The sequence below is a fragment of the Perca fluviatilis genome, chromosome 15 (assembly GCF_010015445.1).
Source record: "Perca fluviatilis chromosome 15, GENO_Pfluv_1.0, whole genome shotgun sequence".
Lineage (NCBI taxonomy): Eukaryota > Metazoa > Chordata > Actinopteri > Perciformes > Percidae > Perca > Perca fluviatilis.
The window spans coordinates 32,409,383-32,427,520 of record NC_053126.1 but is presented as its reverse complement, the minus strand read 5'-3'; the positions used below and the strand labels follow the sequence as shown (position 1 = coordinate 32,427,520).

At 39.9% G+C, this 18,138-nt stretch overlaps 1 protein-coding gene across 3 annotated transcripts; it reads right to left on the bottom strand.

Annotated features, from left to right (window-relative positions):
- Positions 1–1,149: 1,149 nt before the first annotated feature.
- On the bottom strand, positions 1,150–17,442 carry LOC120574291 (pyruvate dehydrogenase (acetyl-transferring) kinase isozyme 2, mitochondrial-like). Of its 3 annotated transcripts, none has more exons than XM_039824591.1 (11): positions 17,178–17,442; positions 15,347–15,488; positions 11,902–11,973; positions 11,129–11,316; positions 9,790–9,879; positions 8,395–8,472; positions 8,203–8,279; positions 6,051–6,149; positions 4,899–5,009; positions 4,620–4,733; positions 1,150–2,314 (listed from the first exon to the last, which is right to left on the bottom strand). In XM_039824591.1, exons 1-11 carry the CDS (start codon positions 17,305–17,307, stop codon positions 2,171–2,173), a joined length of 1,245 nt encoding a protein of 414 aa, XP_039680525.1. In that variant the 5' UTR covers positions 17,308–17,442; the 3' UTR covers positions 1,150–2,170. The 3 variants fall into 3 exon arrangements, with proteins under 3 accessions (XP_039680525.1, XP_039680526.1, XP_039680528.1); XM_039824592.1 differs by having other exon boundaries at positions 2,176–2,314; positions 4,620–4,729; XM_039824594.1 differs by lacking the exons at positions 1,150–2,314; positions 4,620–4,733; positions 4,899–5,009 and adding an exon at positions 5,044–5,300.
- Between the last annotated feature and the right edge of the window lie 696 nt (positions 17,443–18,138).

Below are 18,138 nucleotides of genomic sequence, written 5' to 3'. Positions count from 1 at the left end.
AGACTGTGTAGGAGCTGATATAGGGGTCTGATAACATTTTATTAAATCGGAATCGGACCACCGTGTTTCTGTCACTTCCTGTTCAGCCTGAAGGCTGCTGGAGTCAGCTGGAAAACTGTCCGACTTGAGAGCGGACTTTTGTCACCGCCCCTTGCTGCTGCCGCCTGCTCTCGTCTACTTTACAGGCGAGGCGCAGTTCATCTCGAACGAGCCTAATGGCGGAACTGGCAGCAGCACTGACGTCAATGTCAACAGTGGCTAAGATGATATTGGAGTCAATGGATGAGGAAGAACAGCTGCTTCTGAGCCTGCTTGCAAAGAAACGAAGAAAAAGAAGGTGGAATGTTTGTCCTTTGAATAACGCCACACATAAATATGGTGAATTCAATATCCTCGTGCAACAAATGAGACGAAGAGAAGCACTTTGAATACTTCGTCGGATCAAGCCATAAAAGAACTCATCTTAACCCAGTAAGTTTACAAGAGAGAACTCGTCCATGCTTCCTGTTTCTGCTTTGTCGTGCGCCGCTGAAAAAAATAGAGACTTTAAATCCTGGCGTGCCAGCGAGATCTACGTCATTTTGACGTCACATTGTCGTGCGACAAAACCTGTAAAAAGGCCTTAACAGTGCCAGAGTGGAGGCTTTAGTTTATTACGCTAGATGTTAAGGGACTTGTTTTAAGTTCATCCCAACCTGTATCCTTTACAACTTTATTGCTGTTCAATAGCACCATAACTACAGCCCAACTGTCACTCAATTATTTATGATCTTTCACTTTTTCTTTTACTTCAGCAAGAGGATTTGATTTATGTTCACACACACACACACAAACACACACACGCAGCATGATAACTGAAATCCCAACAAACACACCCTGCATGGTGGCCAAAGTCCCACCTGTACTGTTGTGAGCTATTCTAGGTCAGAAGAAAGAAGAGAAGAACGTATACGGAAGAAAAATGTATGCACGCACTCACACACACACACACACACACACACACACACACACACACACACACACACACACACACACACACACACACACACACACACACTCTGTGTCAGGAAGGTTACCAGGAACCTGCTACCACAAACCCTGAATCAGCAGAACTGAATTCACATAAATATAACCAGGACAGAAGTTAAATTAATTTCAGGAAATTTATCTTTATAAAAAATATAAGTCCTACAATAAGAACAATTCACTTCAAATATAAAATAGATAACACTTCAAATGACACAATAACACAATGTCTGGGTTACATATATCTGTGAATCCACACAGTGAATCACACTATACAGTATAACAGTTATTATTTCCATACACAGTCAAATACTCATTGCAGTTTGGACCCCTTACTGGTCTTCAACAACAATCTGATTGCACATTCCACACTTTTACCAAAGCTGAGTGATAGATAAATATTAATGTCAACAGAAGACTGAAGTCTACATAACCCTTTGACAATGTTACAGTTCATGTTTAACTCTAACCAAATTATCTTGAATCCTACTATCAGTAACTAAGCAGCTGAACACCTGTTCACAAAACAGGAATTTCAAGAGAGGTTTTACCTATTGTCAATTTGTACAAACAACACACGTTTTCATAGTATTTCCACTAACAGTAGGCACACAAAGAAAGAGGAAATGTTTGATTTCTTGTGGCAAAAAGATAAACACACACTTCTCAGTCAACACGCACAGGTACTTTTGTCTCTGAGGAAAACATTCTGGAGACATATCCAAACCTAAAGACCTGACATTTGGGTGAAATGTGTTTGTACATCACAATCCCAATATTACAGATACAGATAATGTCCACAATTAGAGATGTTCCTCAACTTTTCCCGCCCTACTATCAATTCCATCTCTCTCTCATTTTTGGATTTCTATGACTGCATCTTTGATTATCCACCATCATCTCTGTCTATTGCACAAATGTAAAGAAGGCAGAGGTAGATACAGGAAGAAGACGCTCGCTCCAATCAAGAAAGTTCCCAGACAATCAGGACGCTGACGCTCTGCAATTGCAGGTCTCCTTGGCCACCTTTGGTCACTTCATCTCCCAGGCTAATAGTTCAGGTCCTACAGTGCCCTGCCTCTGAAGGACATTTATGGTCAACTTGTAAGGGTTGTGTCCAAAGTCATGCCAGGTCATGAATGAATTACTTGGCAGTGCGGTACACGGCAAGGTCCAGCGGGTCCTTGGAGGGAACACACCAATCGTCTGCCTCCAAACTCAGCTTGTAGTGACGCAGAGCAGTCTTGTTAAAAATTGGGAGCCTTTCCACTGAGTCAGTAGACAATGCCTAGAGACAGACGCAGAGAATACCCTTTAATGCATGATGACAGGGGTGTTTTTTTTCACTTACTCTAACTTGATTTTCCTCCTTCTAGACCCGGGCCCTAATCGTTGTACACAGATAACCTTATAAGATTCATCTGATTATAACATTTAATTAACACAAGCTTGGATGTTTTCGTTTTAAATTAATTTTGAACTGTTGTCTGACCAACCAGTCCTTAAACCCAAACCGGCTTGTGCAGTTGCACAGTAAGGACTTACATACCTGTATATGATATAATAGGCTATTCAATAGAATAAATGCAGTACATAACAACCACGACCAATTCAAATGTAGTCTAACAATTATTATTGATTCTTTGGACAGTGATACAATATTTGCTGATATCCAAGATCCAATTAGTAACATTTATATCAACCCACAAAAAGCAACTAAAATATTATTTGACAATTGTATTACTAAGCTCTTCCAGATATTTAAAGTGCTCATATTATGCTTTTTTCCTTTTCCTTTATTGTGCTATATATCTTTTGTTGTGCATGTAATAGGCGTCTAAAGTGAAAAAAGCCCCAAATCCACCCCAGAGGGACTTACCATCTCCCAACAAAAACACTGTTCACAAACTGCTCCAAACAGCTTTATTATAGTCCAGCCTTTACTTCCGTCACTTTGTAACACATGTCATAATGCTTGCCTAGCTGCTAGCATGGCACGCCCTCATGCTCTGTTTCTGACTGGCTAGTAGTCCTTACCTAGGTACTGAGCATGTGCGACTCCCAGCAAAGATGGAACAGAAGTGAGATGCCTCACTCTGTAGCTAAAACAGAGAACTCAACACACAGGGTGAAAAGAGGAGCTGCAGCAATGTGCAGTACATCACAAATATGGTGTTTTTTGAAAATGAAACCATGTAAACCTATTCTGATATAACCTCTAAATACAATTATGAACCTGAAAATGAGCATAATATGAGCACTTTAAATGAAAAACAAACTATTATTTCTAATGAATAGAATAAATATACTACCCCTAGTTTGGGGTAGTATAAGCAAACAAGGTAATTTCAAATTAAAATATGTTATCATAGCACCAAAGACAAAGGAACAATTAGCCATTTAATTAACATTCATTTTACCCACAGAAATGTATGAAAATTAATTTGTATACTGAAAAACTAAAGTTTTGGTTACAGGAAGAATCCGTAATTTTAGCAAATACGTTTCACTATCTTGTCAAGAGTCTAGGCCTAAGCCTGGATGAGAAGATCAATACCAAATTAAATATGTAGTTGGAGCGAGCAGCCAGTTAGCTAAGATTAGTATAAAGATTAGAAACAGACCCTGGCTCTGTCTAAAGGTAACACAATCTGTCTTCCAGGACCTCTAACACCTTTTATCTAACTAGCTAATATTATTTGTCTCATTTGTTTAATCCGTACAAAAACTAAAGCGGAAAAACAACAATGTGCACTTTTGCAGGTGTTGTGTCAGACTATTTCTTGGCCAGGAGCAGTTACTTCCTGGAGTCTTGTCGTCACCGTGAAGTTGCCAGGCAACCAGCTGAGACTCCTGCTAAGCTAAGCTAACTGGCTGCTGTCTGTAGCTTCATATTTACCGTACAGAGGGGAGAGTGGTGTTCTTCTTATCTACTGTATCTCTTGACAAGAAAGTGAATAAGTGTAATTCCCAAAATGTTGAACTATGCCTTTAAATAAAATTTTTATAAATCAACACATTTCTTTAACACATAATCTTTGCGTTTTGTTATCCTTATCATTCATCCATTTCATAACTATAGAATAAGTGTAAATTACAATTATTCTGTGCAGCTTCTGTAAAAATGTGCTGTCATTGTTTTGACTCTCCACTCATGTTGCCTTTATTTCAAAATAAGAAGGCATGGCTATTTAACATTAACAAATTAGTCCTCTAAGTGCATTTAAATAAGTTAGCTGGTTTAAGGTTTAACTGTACACTTTCATCTGGCTAACATGGCGTTAGCCTGGATTAGTTGAGCCCTGTTTAAATTCAATTCAATTCAACTGTATTTATAGTGTCAAATCATAACAGAAGTATCTCAGGAAACTTTCCAGATTGAGTAGGTCTAGACCACAATCTATAATTTACAGAGACCCAACAATTCCCCCAAGAGCAACTACACTAGGTTCGGCGGGGAAAAACCTTCCTTATAATATTATCATATTAAAGAATGGGGTCCCAATCTTATTACCCAATCAGGCCATCCTTCAATCACTACAAATATCAAGCAATATGTTGTTGCATACAGGTGTGTGTATACAGTATATTACCTTCAGGTGTATGACTGCGTCAGTGCCATAACCCTCAATAGAGTGGAGCTGTAACTCTCCCTGAAAGTAGCGAACGTAGAGACGAGAGATGGGCAGACCATAGCCAAACCCTGCCTGCGCGCACGCACACACACACACACACACACACACACACACACACACACACACACACACACACACACACACACACACACACACACATACATACACACACACGTTAGCTCTCCTCATGTATTTATATTGTTTTTAAATGTGTGTGTTTGTATGTGAGTTGCTCACCAGTGGGGCTCTGTGTTTGTCTCCTATGGAGGGTCTGGGAGCTGTGGAGTACATGTAGCTGAACAGACGCTCGGTCTTCCTGAAGGGAACGCCACCTCCTCTGTCACTCATCTGTACAGGGACATAGATTATGGAGAGGTAAACACAGCGGTGAGGGCTCAGCAGCCATTATGGACGCATGACAAATTGTCTTTAATCATTACGAAAGGGTGGAGACCTTACCTTGTTAGCATAAAACATAGACTGGGTGACTTGTTGTACTGTACATGTGAGTGTGTAACTCCACCATTAGTAACCCTGTATAATAGTATGCTGAGTGAATACTGTCTAAATATAGATGCATGATGTGCCAGGAGCTGATTATGTCAATGAATGGGGTTGGTATCTGGACAGATGATGGATCTGGGATGATAATGAGGGTTTATGGTCAGTGTTTAGGTCACGTAATTAAGCAGCTGAACAGTCAGAGTAACAAGATCAATGGGGCAAAGGGTGAAAACACTTTTCAGAATGGGGACAAAAAGAAAGCTTTCTTTCCATAGCTTTTTTAACAAGTATCACATAATCACCTTAAATTACAAATAATGTGTGTTACATACTTATGCATGGCTTTAGTACAGGAAGGATTACTATCTACTATTTCTTTTGGAGTAAAGAAGTTTAAGTTTCTATTCTTGGTTTGAGAATTTGGGGCATTCAACTAAGGCCTTCCTTGTTCTTTCTTTCAACTTGTGACGTTTTAGAAAGCTTAACTAATGTGTTAATGTTTGCTAATGCATTCTGGGGTTTTATAGCCACTCTTACCATCATGAATGGTATTTGCTCGCCTTGCACTCTTTTGCAACATAAACACATAAGAATCTGAATTCCCTGATGTGACTTTCCATATGAGAGAACACACACTGCCCTTCCCTTTGTCCTTCCTTTCTGGTATGTTAAAGTGATTTTTACTCTGGTTTGTACTGTAGGGCTAAAGTAAATGCAATGCACCAGAAATAAAAAGCATGTATGTCAAGGACGTGTAACGTCCCTACATCAACATTTCTAGTCAATGCGGAAGCTGCGATTGATCTGCTAACTTCACGTTTTTCATGTCAATTAAAATTGATTGAAGATTTAAGAGTTGTTTCTGTATGTAGAAGAGTCACTCACCTTGATTGACAGGTCCTCTCCACCAAGAGCGACCATGACCTTGATTGGTGGGAGGGTCCTGCTGGCCTCATGGTTCTCAATGGTTGCTCTCATGGCGTTCTACAGAGAGGAAACAGGGAGGTTCCTCAGCTCATCAGTTAGCTTATCAATTCAAATTGAATTCAATTTTATTGTCATTGGCACAATATGCAGGCACATATGCAACAAAATGTAGGTAATTGCTTTCCAACAAACACATACACAGTAGATAAAAAAACACATTATGAACATTATCAACATTATTTACAGACTCAGAATTATTGCAAATTACATTCTATTATAAACGTGCAAATTTGTAAATGCACTTGTGCAAATATAGTATATATATATATATATATATATATGATATGGGTGAGATTTGATGGGACTTATGGATGTGAGCGTGTGTGCATGTGGGCAGTAGGGTTAAGGGGGGTGGTGGAGGGTAAGTAAAGTTCAGCGGGTAGCCAGGTTCAGATGGGTGACAGCTTGAGTGGAACAAACGGTTTCTGAGCCTGGAAGTGCGGGTTTGAGACTCCTGTAGTTTTAGCAATTTAGCAACTATGAACTGCATTAATATAGCTTTTACTAATCGATTAGTTGTTTGGTCTATAAAATGTCAGATCATGTCGTCAAATGTCTTGTTTTGTCCACAACTCAAAGATATTCAGTTTACTGCCATAGAGGAGTGACAAAGTAAGAACCTTTTACTTTTTTTTCAAAGAAATTACTTAAATCAATTAAGAAAATAGTTGCAGACAATTTCACAGTTGACAACTAATCAATTCATCTTTGCAGTTTTACACTACAGGCACCATTCCCAAACTGGAGACCACACCTTTACAAGGTGCCACCTGCTCATCAGATAAAACACTCACACCATGCTGGAGGGTCTAATGCTTTAATCATTACGAAAGGGTGGAGATCTCAGTTTCTTTACCTTGTTAGCATAAAACATAGACTGGGTGACCATACACTACACCCTTAGCAACCATGTTCAGTTTGTCCATGGCAGGCAAATAGGCCAAAGGTTGCAGGTATCAAACAATAGTGTGCTGAGTGAATCTTGTCTAAATATAGATGCATGATGTGCCAGGAGCTGATTATGTCAATGAATGGGGTTGGTATCTGGACAGATGATGGATCTGGGATGATAATGAGGGTTTATGGAGTTTAGGTCACGTAATTAAGCAGCTGAACAGTCAAAGTAACAAGAACAATGGGGCAAAGGGTGAAAACACTTTTCAGAATGGGGACAAAAAGAAAGCATTGATTCTCCTTCCTTTCCATAGCTTTTTAACAAGTATCACATAATCACCTTAAAGTACAAATAATATGTGTTACATACTTATGCATGGCTTTAGTACAGGAAGGATTACTATCTACTATTTTTTGGAGTAAAGAAGTTTAAGTTAAGAACTGTTTCTACTCGACTCAAATCAATTAATAAAATAGTTGCCGATTAATTTCACAGTTGACAACTAATCAATAAATCTTTGCAGTTTTACAACTACAGGCACCATTACCAAACTGGAGACCACACCTTCACAAGGTGCCACCTGCTCATCAGATAAAACACTCACACCATGCTGGAGGGTCTAATGCCAATATGGTATCATAGGAAATGTAGGATCCAGGGGATTTGGAGTTTGACCCATTATGGGGACTAAAAGTCTGCCTCTGCTGCTACAATTTTAACCATTTAAAAAGCGCTGTCTCTCCCAACTTAATGGAACTGCAAAACAAAGTCACTAGAGTGGCCTTTTGAGGCGCACACACTGCGGCGGTCCTCAGACCGTCAGGTCTTTGCATTCACTTTGAATGGGGGTTTAGGCTGTTTTGTAAATGTCGAGATCTTAAACTGATATTCTGATGGAAAACAGTAATTGTGAAATATTAAGTCTACTTGTGCTACATTGGGGGGTTAAGGAACACAACAGGATGTCACATATGGGCAATTTAGATGACACTCCCACAGGCGCACAACCCTGCGGCGAATCAACAGATTGCCTTTTCTGGTCTGAATGGGCTCTAAGTTATCGAGGAGGCTCCAATACTACTTTATATAGTATAGCAGATATCCTATAGTGTTTTTATTTCTTTGTCTGTGTGCAGATGCAGTATTATTTCTTACCTTGAAGAGTTCAAAAAGTATGTGGTACAGATGAGATGGGATGTATGAAATGTGGATGGGCTCTTTGTTGTTGCTGGCTAAGGTAGGAAAAAATGAAAAACAACGGTCAATGTTCAATGCACAGACATATCAGCCATCGATAAAAAACTGTCTGTGTGTGTGTTTTGTCACAGTGTTTCATGTGTGTCTCACCATTCATCTGCCTCAGCTCCAGCTCTGGTGCTCCGAGGTAATACTGCTCACTCAGCAACTGAGCACTCTCATAGGCATCTAGACAGAGACAGAAAGCAAAAACAACTATTATTTGCCCTGCATAGACATAATGGAACTGACTTAAATATTAACAGATGTGATAAATACAAGGTTATCGTCAGTATAAACAGCATGGATGATAAGCGTGTTGGCTATAAACCAGCTGCTCTGATTCTTTCTGTTCAAACACTGACACTGACTCAAACTGGATGAGCAGCCTACCAGCTCCGTCCTAGTTATCAACCTGCTCTATTTGATGAATAATGCTTACATGAATAGAACAAAAAAAAATGCACTTCATCATCAAGTGTCCTACTTTGGCAGCCCGCATGCAACACACGCTCATTGGTGTTTTAAGCCTTCAACGTCGCCTTAGGGACCCCACAGGAAAATGTTGCCCTGGAGCCCCAAACGCTAGGTTTCCACAGGCATTTTTTTCAGACTGAAACTCCGCTGAATCAGTCACACACAGCAGATAGCGTTGATATGTTTCAATCAGTATCTATCTGGCCTATCACAAACTATTCGGTGAGTTTTCTCCTTGAGTCACACACTTTGCTGCCTAAAAGGTTGTGTTTAGTTTAATTCAAATAACGTTATGTATAAAAACTCACCAGGAATAACAACTGTCTGGGCCACCCACTGCCAAGGTAGCTGTTTTTTATTAACATTCCTGTCATACAGAGATGTATCATAAAGTAGGCTTTAGGAAAATCACGTTCTTTTAATTTGCACAGAATTTTAAATACAGCATGTGTGTATTCACGAGAGAAGCGGGGAGAGCGGTACTTTCACCACCGTCAGTGGTCTTTACTCATTACACTGTTCTCTTAGGGAATGTCGTTATTTAAGCTGCATGTGGAAATCCAGCATAATAGATTAATCCAGCCTTGACAGTATCAGATGAACTGTACAAGAAAGAGAGTTTCTTGTTCCAAATTTGGAAAACAGATTAGCATTATAAGAATTAAATTACAAGCCAACTAAAATGCAGTGAATGTGGGGCACTCAGGGGCCTGGGGGCTCTGGTTGGAAATGCAGCCTTGTATCATATAAAGCTGCAACTTAAGAACTACGAAATAACCTACATAAACAAAAGTTTTCTTTTCTATTTTGTGAATTCCTTCAATACTTCAATCTGTATTTACTGGAGTCACATGCCATATTAACGCATGTCTAAATAAACGATTATCATGTGACTGTAATGAGAACATCATGTGACTGTAATGAGAACGTCATGTCAGCTGGTAAACCTAATTACCACTGTTCAAAACCACCTGTGACAGCCTCTCTCTCTCTCTCTCTCTCTCTCTCTCTCTCTCTACTCCTTCTTACCTCGCACAACCTCTGTCACATCACACATGGAGTCGATACAGCCAATGGTGTTGGGGTGGGCGGGGTTTGTGTTACCGTTGAAGACAAGAGCTGTGAGAAAGCAGAGAAAGAGGACATAGTTATCGCTACACTACCACTACTAGTAGCAGTAATGACATTAAATAGAGTACTAGCAGTTTATGAGCTATATGCTGTTTACACCGACAGTGTGATCATTGATTTCTGGTCATGTGGTTAGGTGTTACCAAGCAGCAACTTCCAGGTCTGAAAAGTAAAGCCAATGCTGAAGGGCCTTAAACCTGCATTCAATCTCATTTCCAGTAGAGGGCGATTCTAATGGCTCAAAAAAAGTCTGTTTCTATTGACGTCTATGAGAAAAGGACCCTGCTTCTCACTTGATTTATTATCTCAGTAAACATTTTCATAATGAGTTTATGGCCTCAATCAAAAATGCTGAAAATTGGTGACTCTTCCCTCTTTAGCAATTAGCTGAGGGCAGCCACGCAATTGAAACCATAGAGACACTGACTTATCCTCATCATCCTCCCCAGCTCCAACCTTTCATCCAAAATGGTCACTTATGGTCAAAGATTTTGCGACCCCTCTGCCTTTGAATCACCGCTGCCGGAGATGCTGTATTCCCCCGACACGTTGTATTACAGTTACCGTTTAAAAATTTTTCCAGGTTAGTGGGGATGCATACTGCGCAAAACCAACATAAAAAAACATTGTAATGTTCCCTGAGCATTTTGTTTTGTTGCTAAACTGTATGTAAAATTTGCCGAGACATCACCTGATTCCCGTATCCTAAGGGGGCATCTATTTGGTGGATTTTTCCTTAGTGGTTGTTAACTAGCAAATAAGCCCACTAACTGGAATGTTTAGTAATGACAGTAGACTACTACTGTCATTACTACACTAGGTCATAGAGAATAAAAATGTGATAGAGTATCTGGAATTGTTCATTAACGTTAGCTATGTGCGTTATCTGAAAGCTGAATGGACTCACAATAGTAAAACAGATTTTATTGTGATCCAAAGACTCTGTGTGAGAGTAAGGACACTATATCTTGGAATGTAATTGTAATACATACGATGCTTCAAAGAAAATGTTGCAAAAAAACCAGTACCGTTACTTTTGACAACGTCACCCCACTTCACAGGCTGGCAGTTTTGAGTGTGTGTGTGTGTGTGTGTGTGTGTGTGTGTGTGTGTGTGTGTGTGTGTGTGTGTGTGTGTGTGTGTGTGTGTGTGTGTGTGTGTGTGTGTGTGTGTGTGTGTGTGTGTGTGTGTGTGTGTGTGTGTGTGTGTGTGTGTGTGTGTGTGTGTGGCAGCTCACTGTGCTGGTTGATGAGCATGCGGATGGAGATGCGGCTGGTGTAGAAGCGATCCAGGAAGTACTGGATGTTGTGGTCAGTAACAGCGTCCTGCTGGCCAAAAGTGTCTTTGTACTCAATGATTCCCTGAGCCATGGTGGGGACCACATCGTTGTGCCGGTTCCTAATGGCCTCCAACACCTCCACAAACCTGGGATTGGTGGGCCGAGGAGGGTGACAGAAAGAAGAGGAGAGGAAGAAGGCACATATTAGGTTAGAGGAAAAGAATAAAGTGAAAGCAATGCTATCAGTGTCTGAACTGGACCAAAAAAGGTGCCAATACCCTAATTTATCAGTTTCATGAAATGATCATTGCATGTGTCTCAGATATATGTATTTAAATTAGTGTGTATATCTTGGGGTAACCCCAAACAGTTGACTAGTCAAAGATTCGATCTAAGAAGCCTGATTTGACTGCAAATTTCACAGTTGAATCGTTGCAGTGTCTGAAAATGTGGTTATGAAACAAAGGATCATTCCATTCAGGCTACACGGGTGTGCTGAATGTCTGATGTTACATATAATTGTTGGTTTCCCCAGCAAATCATAATATATAGCCTAATTTGGTATAAATATCAGCATATTAACATTAATGTTAATAACAATTAGAATTAAGGGTCCTCATGTGGACAAAAATCATAAGTGCCGGTACTCAGTACTGTTGAGAACTGGCCCATTACAGACACTGAATCCACATCAGTCCTGTTTTGCTTTTAGATAGGTGTGCTACGCTCACATCTCAAGGACTCTGTTGTCATCAGGGTTCTTATCCAGAAACTCCAGGATCTCCATCAGGCTCTGGATGTACCTGAGAGAACACAAACACTGTTGAGCCACAGACTATCGAGCATGCCTGCTTTCACAGGAGATAGTAGGCATACACATGCACACAATAACCTTGCTGCAGCCTGGTAGTATTAGCAGAACATTCCACTGGGCGAATGAGACAGAAAAACATAGAGAGAAGCAGGAGGAGGAGACTGAGAGGAGAAAGTAAACACCGCCATCCATCAACAGCCCTGACATGTCCGTGGGGTGACGTGATTCGAAGAAGTTAAGGTGCCACCTCCTAGCAGATCACGAGCAGCAGCATGGGGTGGGTCATCTCAGTTAGAGTCAGTCAGCTGGTTTCTGTAAATACCTTCAGAACGTCAGCAATAAGTGTTGGTAAACCACCTTCTGGGTCTGTAAAATATCACATCACACTATCGCATTTCCATCGGTGGACACTTTCAAACACCACGAGTCACGAAAGTCATAGAGCACCGTCTCATAATCATTCTCTTATTTCACTCAGCTAGTCCTGTTATGTTTCTATGTTCTATAACTTAATATTGCAAGATCATGTCAGTTTTAAATGCCTAAAACAACCTTTCTGTGCATTCCTGTATGTGCCAAACTTCCCAAGATCAGCAACATTAGAAGCCAACACATCTTGAATTAGCCTCAAAATGTTGAAAATACTGTAAATATAAGCAGATAATTTTCCTTTTGCATCATCAAGTCAAATGTGACCTGCAGAATGGCAGTTCATGCCCAAAACGTTACTTTGTTTTTTTTATAAAGCAACATTCTGTGAAAGTGTCCATGTCATTACCGGAGTACAACCTTTCAGAATCTTCTACAGTAACTATCTTCTTATGAGTCACGCTGAAAGTCTGACTTTGTTTGTCATTCAACAGTGAAGCTGCAGATCTGAACGTGCTGTTCCCTTCAGCTGGAACAACAAGCAGCCAGGGAAATGGGACAAAGTTCAGCCCCCCTCCCTCCTCCTCCTCCTCCTTTCCCTGCTTTGTAATGTAATGCTGTAACTGATTATATCTGGGCCCATGGTGCGGTGTTGGCCTGATATTAATAGCAACTGGATTAACGTTAGACAATGAGGACATACTCTGCAGAAAAAAAGAAAGTTTTGAAAGAGTTTTAAAGGTGTTTCTCTAAGTAATACAATACATAACAAAAAGAAGAAAAAACAACAAGGAAGAATGACCAAGTTAGAATTAAAATCGAATCTCTAAGATTTGAAAAATCAATTTGCCTGTGAAATAAATAACTTCTTATGTTCTTTGTCACCAAAAGCATCCTGTAGTACCTACTAGAAACAGGGCTACTTCCAGGAACAAACTTTTGAAAGTGTTTCACACGTGAGAAGGGTCAGAGAACAGTGAAGTGAAAACATGAAAATCTCCAAAGTTGGATGTTGAATCTACTTTTTTCACTTGCACATTTACTGTATTAAACTAAGCTCCTTTTGGAAAAAGAAAATGAAATGTCAGTTAACAGCATATTTACTTAAGTAGGGGGCTCTATGACATAAGTCTTTTAGTTCTTCACAGGAGGTAGTGACACGTAAGGTCTGTCAGTAAACAAGTCAGGAACTCCGTCACCAGTCAATCTGTTAAAGGTCCCATGACATGGTGCTCTTTGGATGCTTTTAGATAGACCTTAGTGGTCCCCTAATACTGTATCTGAAGTCTCTTTTATATATACCTTAGTGGTCCCCTAATACTGTATCTGAAGTCTCTTTTATATATACCTTAGTGGTCCCCTAATACTGTATCTGAAGTCTCTTTTATATAGACCTTAGTGGTCCCCTAATACTGTATCTGAAGTCTCTTTTATATAGGCCTTAGTGGTCCCCTAATACTGTATCTGAAGTCTCTTTTATATAGACCTTAGTGGTCCCCTAATACTGTATCTGAAGTCTCTTTTATATAGGCCTTAGTGGTCCCCTAATACTGTATCTGAAGTCTCTTTTATATAGACCTTAGTGGTCCCCTAATACTGTATCTGAAGTCTCTTTTATATAGGCCTTAGTGGTCCCCTAATACTGTATCTGAAGTCTCTTTTATATAGATCTTAGTGGTCCCCTAATACTGTATCTGAAGTCTCTTTTATATAGGCCTTAGTGGTCCCCTAATACTGTATCTGAAGACTCTTTTATATATACCTTAGTGGTCCCCTAATACTGTATCTGAAGTCTCTTTTATATAGATCTTAGTGGTCCCCTAATACTGTATCTGAAGTCTCTTTTATATAGGCCTTAGTGGTCCCCTAATACTGTATCTGAAGACTCTTTTATATAGACCTTAGTGGTCCCCTAATACTGTATCTGAAGACTCTTTTATATATACCTTAGTGGTCCCCTAATACTGTATCTGAAGTCTCTTTTATATAGACCTTAGTGGTCCCCTAATACTGTATCTGAAGTCTCTTTTATATATACCTTAGTGGTCCCCTAATACTGTATCTGAAGACTCTTTTATATATACCTTAGTGGTCCCCTAATACTGTATCTGAAGTCTCTTTTATATAGACCTTATGTCCCTAATACTAATCTGAAGTCTCTTTATATAGACCTTAGTGGTCCCCTAATAATACTGTATCTGAAGTCTCTTTTATATAGACCTTAGTGGTCCCCTAATACTGTATCTGAAGTCTCTTTTATATAGACCTTAGTGGTCCCCTAATACTGTATCTGAAGTCTCTTTTATATAGACCTTAGTGGTCCCCTAATACTGTATCTGAAGTCTCTTTTATATAGACCTTAGTGGTCCCCTAATACTGTATCTGAAGTCTCTTTTATATATACCTTAGTGGTCCCCTAATACTGTATCTGAAGTCTCTTTTATATATACCTTAGTGGTCCTCTAATACTGTATCTGAAGTCTCTTTCCCTAAATTCAGCCTTGGTGCAGAATTACAGCCACTAGAGCCAGTCCCACAATGAGCTTTCCTTAGAATGTGCCATTTCTGTGTCTGTAGCTATTGAGGAGGAGAGAGGGGGAGGGGGGGGGAGCTAGGTGGAGGGTGGGGGTGTGGCCTTGACCAACTGCCACTTTGCTCATTTGAAAGCCATGATGTCTCTCTCTCATGGGTGGGCCAAAATCTCCGGGCGGGGAAAGCAGGGAAAGGGGAGGTAATCTTGCTCCTTATGACCTCATAAGGAGAAGATTCCTGATTGGCCCATCTGAGCTTTCATTTTCTCAAAGGCAGAGCAGGATACCCAGGGCTCGGTTTACACCTATCACCATTTCTAGCCACTGGGGGACCATAGGCAGGCTGGGGGAATGCATATTAATGTTAAAAAACCTCATAAAGTGAAATGTTCATGCCATGGGACCTTTAATCAATCAGTCAATCCTTCAGTAAGTATTCTGTGCTTTATCTCTATGCCTCACCAGCTCTGGAGCAACTGGACGGAGGGCGTAGCCAGCAGCCGGTCCGGCAGCACATTGATCTCCTTCATGATGTTGGACAAACGGACAGGAAGCTCCTGGCGAAGGAAAACAAACGATGTGCGTTCACAGGCATTGGTTGAACCTGGAGAATAGAACAGAAGAGGATTACAATCCAATGTGAATTCAAGCAAAAAAACTTACAAAAGTTATTTTGTATAACCGCAATTAAAGCATTGATTAGAGCATTTTTTTTATGACAATGGTCACACTATTGTTTGGATCCATCAAACGCGTTTGCAATACCGGCATAGCATCACCTAACAGTAACATTAGCTAGCCTATGATACTATCTGGAGGACACCCCACCCACAGTTGCAAGTTCAGTCGGCTTTTGAGCGTTAAAAATCCACTGAAGCACCTTTACATGTGTTTAAGTAATGTAGTTTACTAACTACATTACTTAAATGTCTGTGGTGTTTTATCTACTATGGTACTATGTAGCGTCGTCTTTTACGGTAACGTTACCGTAAAAGACGACGCTGTAGCGGAAATGGCCATCATTCAATAACATTATGCTAAAGTAGTTCCACTTTTATTTTTCTAATCCGTACAGAACAACTTGTTTGCTAACTTTTGCTAAGGTCCTAAGGGGTATGGCGTGGTTTACTTCGTAGGCTGATGTGAACCTGAATAAATTGACTTTTGGTTTCAGACACAATGCAAACCCTGACTGACCCTACTGAGTGAAAGTCCAGTGTTTGTGTGATCTTACCATCCTCCCCAACCACCATCCCAAATGCACACATACTGTGTATGTCAACATACTGACATACACATTTTCACGTTATGCATGCATGTATGTGCAAATACTTTGTACTGGTACAGTATGTATATGCAAGTGTAGTATTACATTTTGGCCTAGATGGTTTTCATATACCGAGCATGGACACAGTTCCTTTACATTTGTAACAAGAAAAAAAAAAGAACCTCCCCTGCTCTTCCAAAAAAGTCAGACTGCCCTACTTTCAGTCTAAAAAAAGAGGTACCCTTCCCACCACTTCTTGTCTCCTCCTAATAATTTGTAGACAGTCCCTAACAAAAGTTAGCATCTTTTGTTGTCACTAATTGTCAACTTTGTCATCTCCATTGACTGCATTACAGGAGCAGCAACAGCAATGTGACCACCATCATCACCGCACACTGGGAATCACCAAACCTCACTCCCAGAAGGCTGACAGCTTGTTAATTAACACCTTGTTTTCCTTCAGTGATGAGGTGACATGGGGAAATTAAGCCAATGAGACGCATTTGGACACATTTTATTCCAGGACTGCTCTTCCTCTGTCTCAGCGCCCTTTCTGATTGCTGACCACTGTCACAATGACTAAACTGCACAATGCAGAGATTATAGAAATAATTAGTGCTGCAAAGATTAATCAATAATCTTCAACTATTAAATTAATCAACAATTGTTTTGATAGTCGATTAATCGGTTTGAGTCATTTTTTGTCAAAAAAGTAAAACTTCTCTGATTCCAGCTTCTTAAATGTGAATATTTTCTGGTGTCTTCACTCCTCTATGACAGTAAACTGAATATATTTGAGTTGTAAACAATACAAGACATTCAAGGACGTAATTTTGGGCTTTGGAAAAGCGCTGATCAACATTTTTCACAATGTTTTGACATTTTATATAGACCAAACAACTAATCATCTAATGAAAAAAAACGTTACAGTTGCAGCCCTACAAAGAATAATTTCAACTTCAGGGATAGATGCAATTTTAGTAGTTCGTATGGCATATAGTAAACATGTTGACAACAGATACTCACCGAAATCCAGGAACTGCTTCATTGAAAGAGGAGAGGGGGAGAACTTGGAGAAATGATCGACGTGTTTGGGCACGTTGGCCAGCGCAGCCGCCTTCACCAGAGACCGAACAAACCTCATTTTACTTGTCATCCCCAAAAGCTAATTCAAATATTAACACACAGGACGCAAAAATTACATGTAGCCTATAAATCCTCTGGCGTAAAAAAGAGTTGAGTGACGGTCAATAGTGAGTCGAGTAGTCCAGCGGTCTGCAGTTCCCTCACATGAAACCGTTATTTATTAGACGAGCTCAGCCAATGAGAGAGCGCGATGGACTGCAGCTGGCAAATGGGTTTCTAGGAATCCCACCTACTTGGACTGTAGCCTACTGTAAAAAAGATAAACAAGGATACGTGCGGTGTGTGTGTGTGTGTGTGTGTGTGTGTGTGTGTGTGTGTGTGTGTGTGTGTGTGTGTGTGTTATATAACGTTTCCTCCGTCAGATACGTCACGTCGTGTTTTACATAACGTTCCCATAATACATCCATGAATGTTCCTCCTTCAGATAAACAGCATGGGTGGAAAATTGCGCCTGTCTTCCATCAGCAATTTTGACTGTACCACTTCAATCAAATTTAAATGATCAGAATAGGGTTACAAAGTTTTGTTGTTGTTGTTAAAGATAACAAAAAAAAAGTAATCTTTGATTAAACTATCCACTCTGAACAATTGCTTCATTAATATGGTGGAGTGGCTCTCATGGAGCCTATAGACTTTTTATTGCATTTACAATACCTTTACTGTAATTATGTTTTATGATAAAACTGCTCTACTGTAGTATGATACTGTAATTGTGCTTATAGTATGATATTGTAATTGTGTTTTGGAATATAATTAGTGTAATTGTTTTTTTATATACAAATACAAACACACACCTTAGGCCTACTATACAAAAACATTTCATAAAAGAGTTTCAGAGTCC